At 32.6% G+C, this 13,472-nt stretch overlaps 3 protein-coding genes, 1 long non-coding RNA gene and 1 other non-coding gene across 7 annotated transcripts in view; 1 reads left to right on the forward strand and 4 right to left on the reverse strand.

The window, feature by feature from the left end:
* The window catches only part of LOC122572404 (ceramide kinase), a 29,215-nt gene extending 25,672 nt beyond the window's left edge, over nucleotides 1-3,543 (reverse strand). Inside the window, exon 1 of the mRNA XM_043737336.1 lies at nucleotides 3,212-3,543. Within this exon, the coding sequence (XP_043593271.1) occupies nucleotides 3,212-3,371 (160 nt within the window). The 5' untranslated portion in view covers nucleotides 3,372-3,543. The remainder of the gene's footprint in view (nucleotides 1-3,211) is intronic.
* A 1,198-nt stretch (nucleotides 3,544-4,741) lies between these two features.
* Trnai-aau lies at nucleotides 4,742-4,815 on the reverse strand. The gene has a single exon. It is a non-coding gene; the product is annotated as a tRNA-Ile (tRNA).
* Nucleotides 4,816-6,526: 1,711 nt separating this feature from the next.
* On the reverse strand, nucleotides 6,527-7,215 carry LOC122572411. Its single transcript, XR_006318445.1, has 3 exons — nucleotides 7,060-7,215; nucleotides 6,846-6,982; nucleotides 6,527-6,770 (listed from the first exon to the last, which is right to left on the reverse strand). It is a non-coding gene; the product is annotated as an uncharacterized LOC122572411 (long non-coding RNA).
* A 108-nt stretch (nucleotides 7,216-7,323) lies between these two features.
* Nucleotides 7,324-11,183, forward strand: LOC122572409 (short-chain dehydrogenase/reductase family 16C member 6). Of its 3 annotated transcripts, none has more exons than XM_043737349.1 (8): nucleotides 7,324-7,476; nucleotides 9,261-9,420; nucleotides 9,652-9,806; nucleotides 9,887-10,046; nucleotides 10,126-10,255; nucleotides 10,332-10,455; nucleotides 10,776-10,901; nucleotides 11,032-11,183. In XM_043737349.1, the coding sequence occupies exons 2-8, from the start codon at nucleotides 9,280-9,282 to the stop codon at nucleotides 11,099-11,101; spliced, it is 906 nt and encodes a 301-aa protein (XP_043593284.1). In that variant the 5' UTR covers nucleotides 7,324-7,476; nucleotides 9,261-9,279; the 3' UTR covers nucleotides 11,102-11,183. The 3 variants fall into 3 exon arrangements, with proteins under 3 accessions (XP_043593284.1, XP_043593282.1, XP_043593283.1); XM_043737347.1 differs by having other exon boundaries at nucleotides 7,326-7,476; nucleotides 9,869-10,046; XM_043737348.1 differs by lacking the exon at nucleotides 7,324-7,476 and adding an exon at nucleotides 7,502-9,175 and having other exon boundaries at nucleotides 9,869-10,046.
* Nucleotides 11,184-11,343: 160 nt separating this feature from the next.
* Nucleotides 11,344-13,323, reverse strand: LOC122572406 (ketohexokinase-like). Its single transcript, XM_043737338.1, has 3 exons — nucleotides 12,846-13,323; nucleotides 12,021-12,617; nucleotides 11,344-11,942 (listed from the first exon to the last, which is right to left on the reverse strand). Exons 1-3 carry the CDS (start codon nucleotides 12,986-12,988, stop codon nucleotides 11,528-11,530), a joined length of 1,155 nt encoding a protein of 384 aa, XP_043593273.1. The 5' UTR covers nucleotides 12,989-13,323; the 3' UTR covers nucleotides 11,344-11,527.
* Between the last annotated feature and the right edge of the window lie 149 nt (nucleotides 13,324-13,472).

Raw genomic sequence — 13,472 nt, forward strand, 5'->3', positions numbered from 1 at the left:
AAAATTCTGTATTTTAATAACGTTTAATGATAATATTTAAAAATGTTAATATTTATATTTTAAATATTATAAGATTAATTTAACCTTTTCTATAACAAACGAACGAACGTCCTGTAAAATTATCAACAAACAAGTTTCTTCTTGTTCGCCGTTATCACTAATCTGAATGATCGAATTAATTATCAATAAATTGATATATTGAATAATATCTGTAAAAGATTATTGTCTCAATGTCATGTGTCACGCTTATCAGCCGTCGCATGTTTCAGAATCAGAATGAGACTTTGTTACAAAACAACGATGTGATACAACGTGATCGACAAGTCGTACCTATCGATCATTTCGTGAACAACTCGAGAATGCAACCAATTGGTCCGCTACTTGTGGTTTTGACTGGTCCTTCGCTCAATCTTCCATCAATTGTTGATAATTTCATCCGGACTCGTGTTGGTTCGACGAACAAACTTCTCCAAAAATTATTTGAAAACTCGATACCTCGGATTGATAAAAGGATATTACAGTTTTTTAAACAATTTTATTAATTTCATTAAAGTATTTTAAATCTCTATTGATAAAATATTTTGAAAGACCACTCGGTTCGTTGATAACGATCGATTCCTTAGCGATATGTTTCAAATAGAAAACATTTCATTGCTAGCGACGAATATTCTACTAACTTAATATTCATCCAAGTGTTGCTCCGCGCTGCTAGTACGGATAATAACAACGACAATATTCCCTAATACATCGCGACCTTAAGATACCCACAATTAAAGAAAAAATATACAAGTTCAGTAAATAGTGTGTAGGCTTAAGTTGCAATAATTTGTAGGCATAAGTGGAAATAGATCGTAAGCATTAGTTTTAGATTAGAGGTAAGAATGTGATTAGTGCAATAAAGGGTTGTAAAGAAAACTGAAAGTTCGTCCAAAGCCGAGAGGCACGGACTAAATAAATAATAATACAAGTTCAGTAACAGATATAATATAAGAGTTAACAACGGGGATTACAATAGGATACATACTACAGAAAAACGGCAGCGATGAGAGGCACATACAGGACAGGAAAAGGAGAGCGATGATAGCAATGAAGAAAACATGGAGTATGGGAGAAAGAATATTCAAACAGGACTACGAGAGGAGAATGAAGATGTTTGAAGCACTAGTAGAGAGCGTGGCGCTGTTTGGAGCAGAGGTATGGGGTTGGACCATGGAAGAATCGCTGGATAGGGTAAAAAGAGGATACGTAAAATGGATCTTAGGTTTAGACAGGACAACACCAAACTACATACTGACAGAAGAGTGCAAGATAGAGGAAATCAAGGTAAAAGCGTTAAAAAGAGCAGTAAGGTACGAGGAAAGAACTCTAGAATCGGAAAAGGAGCTGGTAAAAGAGTGTATAAAGGAGAGATAGAGAGAAACTGGGGAAATGGACAGGAAGGGAAAAGGGCAAGAAGGAGAAAGAAGGAACTAGAAGAGGCGAGAAACGGAGAGACACAAAGGGAAGCAGGAGGGCAGCAAGTAAGTTGGACTGGAGACCAAATTGTAGAAGAAAGAAGGAAGAGAGAAACAGAAGAGAGGAGGGAAAGGATAAGGGAATCCAAATACAACAGGTACTACAGGAACATAACCAAAGATGAGATGCCAAAGTACTTGAAAGGGAGGATGAAGTGGAAGGACAGAAAAATCATAGCCAGATTCAGGTGTGGAAACGAGACCAAAGCGAAAGAACATTGGAAAGAGGAGGAAGAAAGAAGGTGCAGATTATGTGGATGGGAAGAAGAGGACCTGAGACATGTACTAGAAGAATGTGAAATAACAGGAGGAGCAAATAAATAAATAAATAAATATATTCGAGTGTCTCTTCAGTACCTATCCGATCTACCCACCTCAGACCGTTCATTATCAACAACTGATGTGTAATAAAAAAAAAAAAAAAAAACAACGTTTCTATCAACATTAGAGTCGAGAACGCGAAGCATTGTTGTGGTCCCATTAACAGCTTCCGGAAAAGTTACGAGCCGCACGATTCCATCGTAGAATCGTAAATTCTCTCCACATTTCCTATTATCCTGTTCACGTCTATTCGAACCCTCCAAGATGAAAAAACGATAAAAATAATCGGTCAATCCTTGGAAAACAGTGGAATTATAGGGAAATGAGTTTCTCAGCGGAGGGGATAAGTTCAAATAAGGCGCGTTGAGCTTCTTGAGAATTGCAATCTAATGGGACGAAACTCGGAACGTACGAACTACGATATCTATGTTGAAGTGAATATTCGATATTTCGGTTCGAGATGGTAAATAGCATTTCAAAGATAATCAAGAAATACTTGAACACATACTAGAAATATTTTTCGAGGATAAATATTACAATGAAACGTTTTAGAGTATGATAACAGACTAAAAATGATTGGAAGAAAGATTTGTTTTGAATGGCAATTTATACCTTTCATTGATGTACAAGAAATAATTTATAAGCAACTAATGAATAAGAAACTTACAATCAATATCGATATACCAATATATCAATATACTATATATCAGTATCAAAACATTACAGAGAATAACAATCTTACAATTTAAAAGATGAGAAAATTAGATGGGACGTTATTGCAAGATTCTAAAGATTGAGAATAAATTATCAATGATTTTTTAGATTTATCTCGTCTTTCATAAGTGTCTTAATATTTATAAAGGGCAGTGTATATATATATATATGTATATTATGTATATATATATGTGTGTGTGTATATATATATGTATATGCATATTTATATATATGTTCTGGCAGATAAAATTGAGAAAATTTAGTCCGAGTCTTGCGCACGATACCATACTCTCTAGGGTAACAACAACAAGGCATTAAAGCGCAGGCGATAAAATCGTCCTAACGTGTCTACTGCTTCTTTGTCTTCATTTCATAAAAACAACCATCAGACAATTTTCGCTAAAATGCAAACAATTATACAATTTCATATTCTCGCGAATATAATTAAAGAGATAGGGTCCATATAGAGGTCTATGTTTTCCCTACTAAATACTACGAGTGTATTTACTTTGGATATTTTATACATTTTTGCATATTACATGTATTCTGTAGTCACAGTCTAATTATCACATACTCACAACGAGTCTTTCTCGATGTATTCTCAAAGATTATTCGATTAATCGATGATAAAATCCTCGCATATAAATTTTAATTGTACTTACTGTATGGAGGTTTCTCCGTTTCCCAGATGAGAGTGCCACGATGAAAGTAGACTCTGCACCGTTTCTTTTTTACCACAAACGTATTCAGGAGGACAGTCCTGGAGGACTGGTCTGTGATCTCCTGCATCATACTGACGGCTGGTTTTGGCTGCCTTTCCATAAGTAACTCGTTCAATAATAAGATCGTGGGGAAGTCATCTTCACGTCGATTGATTTGTTATACGCGAGAAGATCGACGCGGAAACCGAAAACAACGCTTACGAATGGAACACGAACAGAGAAAATTCTTTACAATCCTACTCGCTCGTTAGCTGGAGCACAACTACGGTGCACGATCGACTCAATGAGATTCGTGTCAAATCGTACGCGTTCGACTTTCATGACCACTAGCGCCTCCAACCAACAGTTGCTGTAATTATGGAAACAAAACTCGCTCTCACTCGGTTATCGACTTCTCTTCAACCGTGTTTTCTCATGTGGGTTGAATCCTAGCTTTCTGGGATAGAAAATAGATCTATCGGCTTATTAGACTTTGGGTGACACAAATAGACATATTAAGCTAGGAATAGATCGAAACCTGTACTGCATTAGTGTACCCATGTTTGTACATATGTATGTATCTCATCGGTGTATGCATACGCATACAGAAAGGAAATTTTCTTTCTGATATATATATATATATATAATGTAAGGCCTATCCTATCCATAGGCACATAAAGATAGAGCATAGAGCACAGTCGTATACACGTCTGGAAGTTCCTGTGGAGACAGTAGGGCTCTTAATGTAAAGAGTTATCGTGTAGTCGAGAGTTGTTTTGCAAATGAGCCACCATAGAACGCTGCGATCGAGAAGTTAGGATTTTGTATTTAACGCCATCGTTCAGTGAAAGCATTGAAAGTAACGAATCTAAACCAAACATTATACAACGAATCCTAACTTTTCGATTGAAGCACTTTACTGCGAACAAATTGACCAACATCATCCGATCACTAAGAACCTTATACTCTCACTACGGGAGTTTTCAGACCTGCGTGCGACCGTGTGGTATCACCGTGATGACCCTCGAAATAAAGAATTCAGAAAAGCATTGTATATCGCGTCTATTCCTGTACCCCGTCTGTAACTCTGATGCCGCTTGTTCGTCCATGTTACAGTGTTACACTTATATATTTACTGTACGAATGCATGCACATTATTAGGCAAACACACAAATGGCCTCTATGCAGTGTTCTTTTTCTATTCCTATATCGTTTTATCAGCTCACTCGTGCAGTCAATGTATATATCTCTATGATCCTATCCTATATTTATTTAGTCAATAGCCATGTCCTTAATAATTTAAAGTAGTGTACTTAGCATTAGTCGATGAACCAAAAATCATTCCCGATGATATGCTGAATCGATTCAGCATAGAAGAGTTTAATTACATACAAAATTTAATGAAGTATTACAAAAAAACATTTGCATAGTTCAATTTTCGTAAATTATCCTTTGTCTTTCTTAAAGAAATAAAATTGACAAAAAATATTCTGGCCCATGGGGGGATCGAACCCACGACCTTCGCGTTATTAGCACGACGCTCTAACCATCTGAGCTAATGGGCCCCGATATACAGTAAAATCTGCTATAATGAACAAATATTATAGCAAACAATTTTTATAACAAATTAAAATACTACAGTGTATAAAGATGCTGCAACGAACACAGAGAAATATCGACCGCTTCGCCGATTTTGTCACTCCGTCTTTCTTACAATGATAAAGAGTAAACATTAATTGACGATACGAATCTATATGTATCTCTATTTCTGTCGTTTAATTGTAAACAACCTAAAAACTCGTGAATAGCACACACACATAAACTACCGTGGCCCAGGATGAACAAGCATCGTATCAGTCAATGAGCCATATTTGTTCATGAAAAGATAACAGGAGTTAAAGACGGCTGGACTAGCATAAATACCTCGTTATTTTATGATACCTACTAAATAAATAAATTTTATGTTATCTTTACCACTTACTTTGTAGTTTATATTACATTTTTCCAGTGTTTAAATCATTGTACAAGTGATAACTTTGCTTTTAATTATAGGCCTATAACAAATTACTCACTGAAAGTTCGTCCAAAGTCGAGAGGCACGAACTAAATAAATAATAATAATAAATAACAAATTACTCCTAAATACATATGTTTCAATGTATGCCACAACGAACAGATGTTATAACCTCTGTACAGATTCAGAGCTGTACCTCGCCTTCGTTATAACAAACGTGATTCGAAAATCGATTCCATTCGTTCTAACATACCTTGGTGTACTTTAAAGATGTATCGACTAGCGGTCGATTATCCGGCCACTTTTATAGTCGATGATTAGTCAGCAATTAATAGGCGAAAAAGGTCAAATGATCAGCATTCCAATTATGTATTAATAACTTGATAAAGCGTAGGAATAAGAATATAATATCCCTTCTTTACTTCCATTAGTACAATTTTAACATTCTTTAATATATAGTATACTTATTTATAGGTACATACTTGAACGTAATGTAATTATTACATTATAAAATATAAAAAATAATAATTAATATTTATTGAAATAAATTAAATAAGTACCAATTAATTAAGAACTGGTTATTATTTTTTAATTTCATCGTAATAAAAATCTTTAAAGTTTTAAAAATTTAAAACGAAGGAACAAAACGTAATAAAATAAATATAACGAACAATGATAAAAATTTTCTCTTTGCGTTCGTGATATTAAACAGTTATAAATTTGGTGCATTTCGTAGCGGTGTTTAAAATGAAATGATCAGCTTCCTGAAAACCGATTAATGGATTAGTCCGCCAAAGCCCTAGTCGGTACATCTTTACTGTATATGCACGTGCATCAACTTTTTATAAATATTTAAACTTTATTTGAAAAAATAGTAAAATTGTAATGATATATATTTTTATGTAGATAATATTTCTCTATGAAGATGTTTTACCATGTTTCACTTTTCTTATTACGAGATTCGTCGTTATTCAAAGTGTGTATTTGTTAGCAGAATAATTTCTGTTCTTACTCGCGTCATACGTAATAAATGAAACATTAAAACCACTTAATCTTAATAAAGTTCACTGATAATGCATATCAATTATATTGTGTATAAGAAAAGTGAACAAAAAAAAAAACAAATGCAAAATAAACAATATCGACAATTACTGTTTATTTTTCAATCCTTATAATAATACAGGAATAATAATACTTTATGAATAATTGTTTTACGAATGAATATAGACATTTATTGCATGTACAATATAATCAGTTAAGAATCGAAACTATGTATTTGATATACACATATAGTATAAAATGAATGAATTATATAAAAGAGAGCCTTTGCGACTTTTGGCACTTACAACAACAAAATCATAAATATTTTGATCGTATTTTTCCCGCACTGAGATCATCGTGCTTTGGTGAAACTCATCAGGCGTGGTGGGTCATCGTGACGATGACACCTTTCTCCAGTATGTTGAAGATCTTAAGAAGGCATCTGCAGTGCCGCAACATATACAACTAAAAACGATGAAAATAAAACTAATTAAAGAAGAGATCTCATGCACATGATCTCGAGTAATTCATTTGCTCGACCTGATCGTTTGGAAAAATATCCTTGTAGCGTTTTCTCTCTATATCTTTTTTCTCCGATAGCTTTTATCCACTGAGCGATCATAAACTTAGGAATCAAGATATCCTTTCCTATCAATGACATGTACATTTAAGGGTACCTATACGAAAGATATAAACATCGAAAATTATTTATAATGTATGTCGGAAATGTAAAATTACTTAATTTAGCGCTTACTTTATTATTTTAATGCTCTATTCCTGGCATGTAATACTACCCTAACATGTAACCTGATTACGCGATAAAGTGCTTCAATATAATTACGCATCATCAAACATTCTGCACACGACTACCCACGTTACCAACTGATATTGTATTCGATATTTGCGATCATCCTATAGCCAATCGCGAGAGCCAGTCCACGACGATGCAAAGATTCCCGATGTTATTGATAGGAAAGCACTGTACCCAGACAGTTTAGCTTAGTTAATATTTGAACAGCGCACGAGTGTGTCGTTGAATGCTCCTCTAAAGGAATTCGTGCGTTTCCTTCGTGAGAAGTTCACTCTTTCAATTAGCCAGACTTTACTTTTAACTTGCTTTACTTTTAACTTAACTTATTTTTAACGTTAACACTGTTTGTTATTATCGTTGGTAAGTAATTCTTCAACATTTTGTCGTATCTATTTATGCGTTGTTTCTTATCAGAGAGATTTTATATCGTGTTAAACCGAATTCTTATTAATTCGTCATATTTTATTTTTACGACGAATTAGTTTAATCTTTAGGAAGATTATTAAAACTCTGTGTATGAGGAAATAAATAAATACGGGAGAAAGAAGCTATGGTCGTTAAGAGCACATTACGTTTATTTATAAAGAACAAAAGGATATTACGTTGTTAAAAATTCTGTTGGTTGTTCTCCATCGATTAACGAAACCCCTATTCTTAGTCTGAATTAAAAGTTCTTCTGAAAAGAATTCTGAATAAAAGTTTGTGAATTTCATATGTCAATCTTCGTATTATTTGAAATTATTTTTAAACCATCATCATCTTAGGAGCATCTATCAACTCCATTAATGTGTTAAGCTCGTTAAGATCATCATGGTTTCCAGGAAACAATCGTTTCGTTGTTAATATATTGAAGAAAATTATCACAAGATAATAATCTTTCTGCTCGTTATTAATCACTGTAATTACTATAGTTTTATATTGTTACTCATTTTCTTGTTCCAATTGATTTGTATCGAGTAATTATTCCCAAATCCAAGGCAAACCAACTCTATTGAACTCAACAACACTTACTATAGTAACCATACAGATATAAGTGGATGCAATATGAAAACAGGACGAGAACGCTGCATAGATGCGTCTTCTGTTCTTGTTTAATCTAGCATGCACATTAAAGTCGCTTGTTGATCAGTCCTACACTTACAAATTTACTGCGCGAATGCGTATGCGTTATTATAAAAGAACGTTTCTATACAGCGATCTCTTTTCGATCTTAACATATAACTTGCGCACTCTATCTTTATATCTCTATGATAACAATACAAGGCGCTCTAAAATGCTTTAGTTGCAGACGAGCGACTTCTAGCCGCGCGATATTGCCGCGATCGTATATCTTTTTTTGTTTTCACAGTTAAGAACAACAAAGGAAGACATACGATTGTAGCGATATCGAGGAGCTAGAAATCGCTAGTACGCATGGAGCCTAGAACGAGTACATATGAAAGGAAATTTAATACTGAAATTTAGTAATGAATTTTTTGTTTATTCTTCCTAGATATAAATAGCTTAAGCGGGTTAGTCGATGTTTGTCTTTTCTATAAAGGCAGGTTCGTTTCGCTTAATATCAAATTTATGTTAAGTTTCTTACATCATCATAATCAGATAACAGTAAATACAGAAGGCAATAAGAGATGGAAACAAGTAACAATAGAAACAAGATAATAAAGGCAGAAAATAAATTAAATTTATGATTTATATGAGATATGTCGATCCGAATGTCAATGTTAACACGTACCCCTAACCAAGTACCGCTCTTACTATTCTCTGAATATCCACGGCCTAAATAGCTCTCTCGATTTTTTACTCGTATTCAAGTCATTGCAGAATTTGTCGTTCTCATCATTAATCTCTGCTTACTTCGAACTTTGGAATTCAAAAATACCTAATTTTCAGAAGGTTAGCCGCGTATTCAGAGATCTCAAATTAGCCTCGGAGAAAATGGATACGCGTCGGTATATATACGTCTCGTATAACCACGAACCGCGCTCAGTTCGCATGTTATCCTTGTCTTAAATTCTCGTGTGTTACGTGCTCGTACTCTACCACGATCGACAAGCATTTTGTACGGAGAATTTGATTGCAAAATTTAAACTGTGCAGTTCTTAATCTGATGTATTGTCTTTGCTTGTTAATCGCATTTTTTACAGGAAATTATTTAAAGGAATCATGGTCCAGGTGCAGGAGGCCTTGTTAGTTCTATTGGATACATTGCTGCTTGTGCTGAAAATACTTTATGACATTGCCTTAGGAATATACAGATTATGTATACCAGTCGAAGAGAAAAGCGTAATCGGCGAAATTGTATTGGTATTTTACAAACTAATTGTCCCAAATATTTGCAATTTTCCAAATAACCATTTTAGATATTAATATCCTATTAATTAATATCCGACTTCCGGCGAAAATTTTCCACAATTCATTCCTTTGTAATTTGCATCGATTATACTTCCATTATCTTGTCATTATACGATTTTTAACGGCTGCTTAATGTCATACAAATAATTTGAATAGCACTTGACGAGCAATTATCTTGGACAGATTACAGGTACTGGACATGGTATTGGTAAAGAATTAGCATTAAGATATGCATCATTAGGAGCGATCGTTGTCTGCTTGGACGTAAATGAAGAAGGAAACAACGAGACAGTAAATGAAATAAATCAAAATGACACATTAAAAGCTTACGGTTACAAGTATGTAGAAATCTTATGACATATTTTCCGATATAAAATTCGTATTTTTTTATAATCCATAGATGCGACGTATCGAATAGGGAAGAAGTGCTTAAAATAGCTAAAAAAGTAAAAGAGGAAGTAGGAGATGTGACGATTTTAATTAACAATGCTGGTATAATGCCTTGTTTCACTTTCATGAGTCATACACCCGAGCAAATTAAGCGAATATTCGATATCAATGTGCTAGCACATTTTTGGGTAATTTATTTTACACTTTTTTTTTTATAAAAAGGTTCCTCCCCTATTGCACTCGTGAATAAATAATTTGTCTGTACAGATTTTCCAAGCTTTCTTACCTAGCATGATTGAAAGAAATTACGGTCATATTGTTGCTCTTTCATCGATAGCTGGTATTATCGGTCAACCCAATATAGTTCCTTACTGCGCTTCAAAGTTTGCAGTAAGAGGTAAAACTGATGTCTATATTATTACTTTTTTTTAAATATTTTACGTTACTACTTTCTTTTAATGATGATTTTCCAGGGTTGATGGAATCACTGTACGAAGAGTTACGATCGATGAATAAGGAAAAGCCATTAAATATCAATTTCACAACAGTTTATCCGTATATGGTCAATACAGGACTTTGCAAAAACCCATGTTACAGGTAAAATATTTTGTATGACGTTAGTTCAAATGATAGATAATGCAAAATTATTAGTAAATATTTATTATATAATTGGACAAAATACAAAATGATATGCTATCTATAAATTTTTTTATATTTTATATTTTTTATATGTTATATTAACATCATTGAGTAATATTGTTCATATATATTTACATGTAAATTTGATAATTGGCTTAGAGGCATAGGAAGTCATGCAATAAAATGAATACATTGTTGACGAAATGTGAATAAACAATTGTCATCTAAATTATATCATATACATAACAAAGAATACTTACGTAACTTGTACTAATTAGGTTCAAAAACGTAATGTCTTTGGTGTCAACAAAACAGGCAGTTGATATAATAGTTAAAGCGCAGCGGCAAAACACCAAAGAGATTTCTATTCCCACATATTGGCATCATATTAACACTATTATAAGGTGTGTAATTATACATACATACATATAATTTGTAATATATATATATATATAATAATTTTATGTATGTAAAATATATATATATATATTTTACAAATTTCCCATCATTTGATAACATTTTTCCCAATTTTAGATGTATGCCATCTACATGCATAGATCGCATAAGAGACTTTATGAATGCTGGTTTAAAAGCAGAATGTTAACGAATATTTAATATTCTTGTAATAGATTATGTACGAAAATGTTAATTTTACAATACATAATAATATCTTTTGCCAACTTTAATCATAATAATCATTTTCAATTACTTCTTGTAAACTCGTAAACTTTCTGTGTATCTGTAATTCCTTTATTATTAAATGTAGATGTAATTTTTATTATTTGTCGTTAGTAACTTGTAAGAATTTAATTATAAAGGCGATAATAACTCATATAATAAATAAAATGTAGGTAAGATGTTTTTTAATATTTACATAAGAAACATGTAATATATGTATATATGTATTAAAAAATAATTATTAATGAACATGTAAGCAAATAAAATAACTATGCTACAAATTATAACCAGTTATACAGTCTGTTCTATAAAATACCTATATATAATGTAACTCAATACAATGCTTTACAAATTAACTTTTTGATGCATCCTTAAAAATTTCATCTAACTTATTATATCCTCTTAAACCAACTTTAGCACCAGCTACTTGGCAAGCAAAAGTTACAGCTGCTTGCAGGACATTTTGTGTAATAAATTCTGTATGGCTACATTCTAAACTTTCAATATTATAATTCATTTTAATATTACGTTTGGTTTTTGCATCTTTCTGTAAGGCACTATTCGTTTTGCATGATTCTACTTTTCTTTTTCTAATGAATTCCACCTTTGCTTTATTTAAATAATGTAACACAGCAGCATTAAAGGTGTCTCCAGCACCTAAGGTATCCACAACCTTCTGTGGTGGAAATGCAGGAGATTGTACTGTAATATTATCTGGAGTTCTTGCCATAGCGCCTCTGTCAGCCCAAGCACATATAAGAGTTGCCCTAGAAAAAAAAGGGAATTTCATAATACATCAATTTTTCATCCATAAATTCAAAGTATTTTTTTATATAGATTCATACCCAGATTTAGCATCTCCGCTAATATCCTTCAATGTTTCACTCATATTATCATGTCCTCTACTTTGGGCAAAATCTTTAGAGATAAATGCTACATCGACATAAGGTAGTAAATCTAATAATTCTTGTTTCGGATTTTCTAATTCTACACTAACAGTAATTGGTGCTTGACTAGAAGCGATTTCTTTACTATTACTATCTTGGCTATAATTCAGCATATTATTATAATTTTCCACACACTGCATCATAGATAGTACTTCATTCAAGTTTCTACCTTCAAAATGAATCCAACTGTAATCTTCTAGATGTAGTTGCTCAAAATTTTTCAATGTTAACTCTGGCAGATTTGGATTATGATGTAAAATTGTACGAGATCCTGAGCTTAAACTTAACATAACGGTGGATATTGGACACCCTATGCTTTCTACCATAGGACAATGAGAAAAGTCGATATTGTAACTCCGCATATCATTTTGCAAAAAACTTAAATGTTCTTCAGCGCTTAAAGTACCAAAAAATTCACACGGGCTCCCTAATTGGGAAAGAACCGTACAAGTATTAGATGCGTTACCTCCTCTTTGCCATCGACATTCTACAGATCTGCAAATTACATTAGAACAATAACATTCTAGTCTCAATAGCATAACAAGTATTAAAAATACATTTTTATTCATTATAAAGATCGTACGAAGTTATTGTATATATATATATACATATCGGTTAAAGATGATAATTATACGTTGTTTAATCTTTGTCAATATCAGCTGATCGACGTAAGCAATGAACGAATGATAACACTGCGCAATCGCGTATAGAAGTATTTCTTACCTTTGATCAGAATCTTCTGCGGGATATTGTTTGCACGTTTGTACAATATCCAAACAAGTTAATCCAATACAAAGAATTTTCTGCTGGTTTGACTCCACTGTAGAAGACGTACCAACAATTTTTTCGTAGAAACTTGAAATCATGTCACTTAATAGTGTGAATGCACAACGTTACTTTACGTTTCCTTACTCGACGGATGATAGATTAACTTTGAGTGATTAACATACGTACAAACAGTATTTATGATTCAATAACGAGCTATATCTTTCGTTTAATCCAAATAATTTTTCCATTAATATTTGTGGAATTAGACGAAATATATATGTGTATTGATTAAATCTACTTGACCTTTGATACTGTAAGCAAATATATTGATAACTTCTAAACCATTCATTTTTATGCTAAAAGTGATACCGGACTTTACGAGTTATAGGACAAATTAAAAATGTTAAATGTTTAAGATTTAATGTTTAGACAATCCATCTAAAAGTTTCCCTTATTATACATGTATATATGAAAGTACAATTTATTTGAAATGAAATAATGACTTTATTATACAATATTTACTTTGTTAATGTTAGATATAATATTACGCTTTTAAAAATATACATTAAATTAATACATCGT

Source organism: Bombus pyrosoma, linkage group LG11 (genome assembly GCF_014825855.1).
Source record: "Bombus pyrosoma isolate SC7728 linkage group LG11, ASM1482585v1, whole genome shotgun sequence".
NCBI lineage: Eukaryota > Metazoa > Arthropoda > Insecta > Hymenoptera > Apidae > Bombus > Bombus pyrosoma.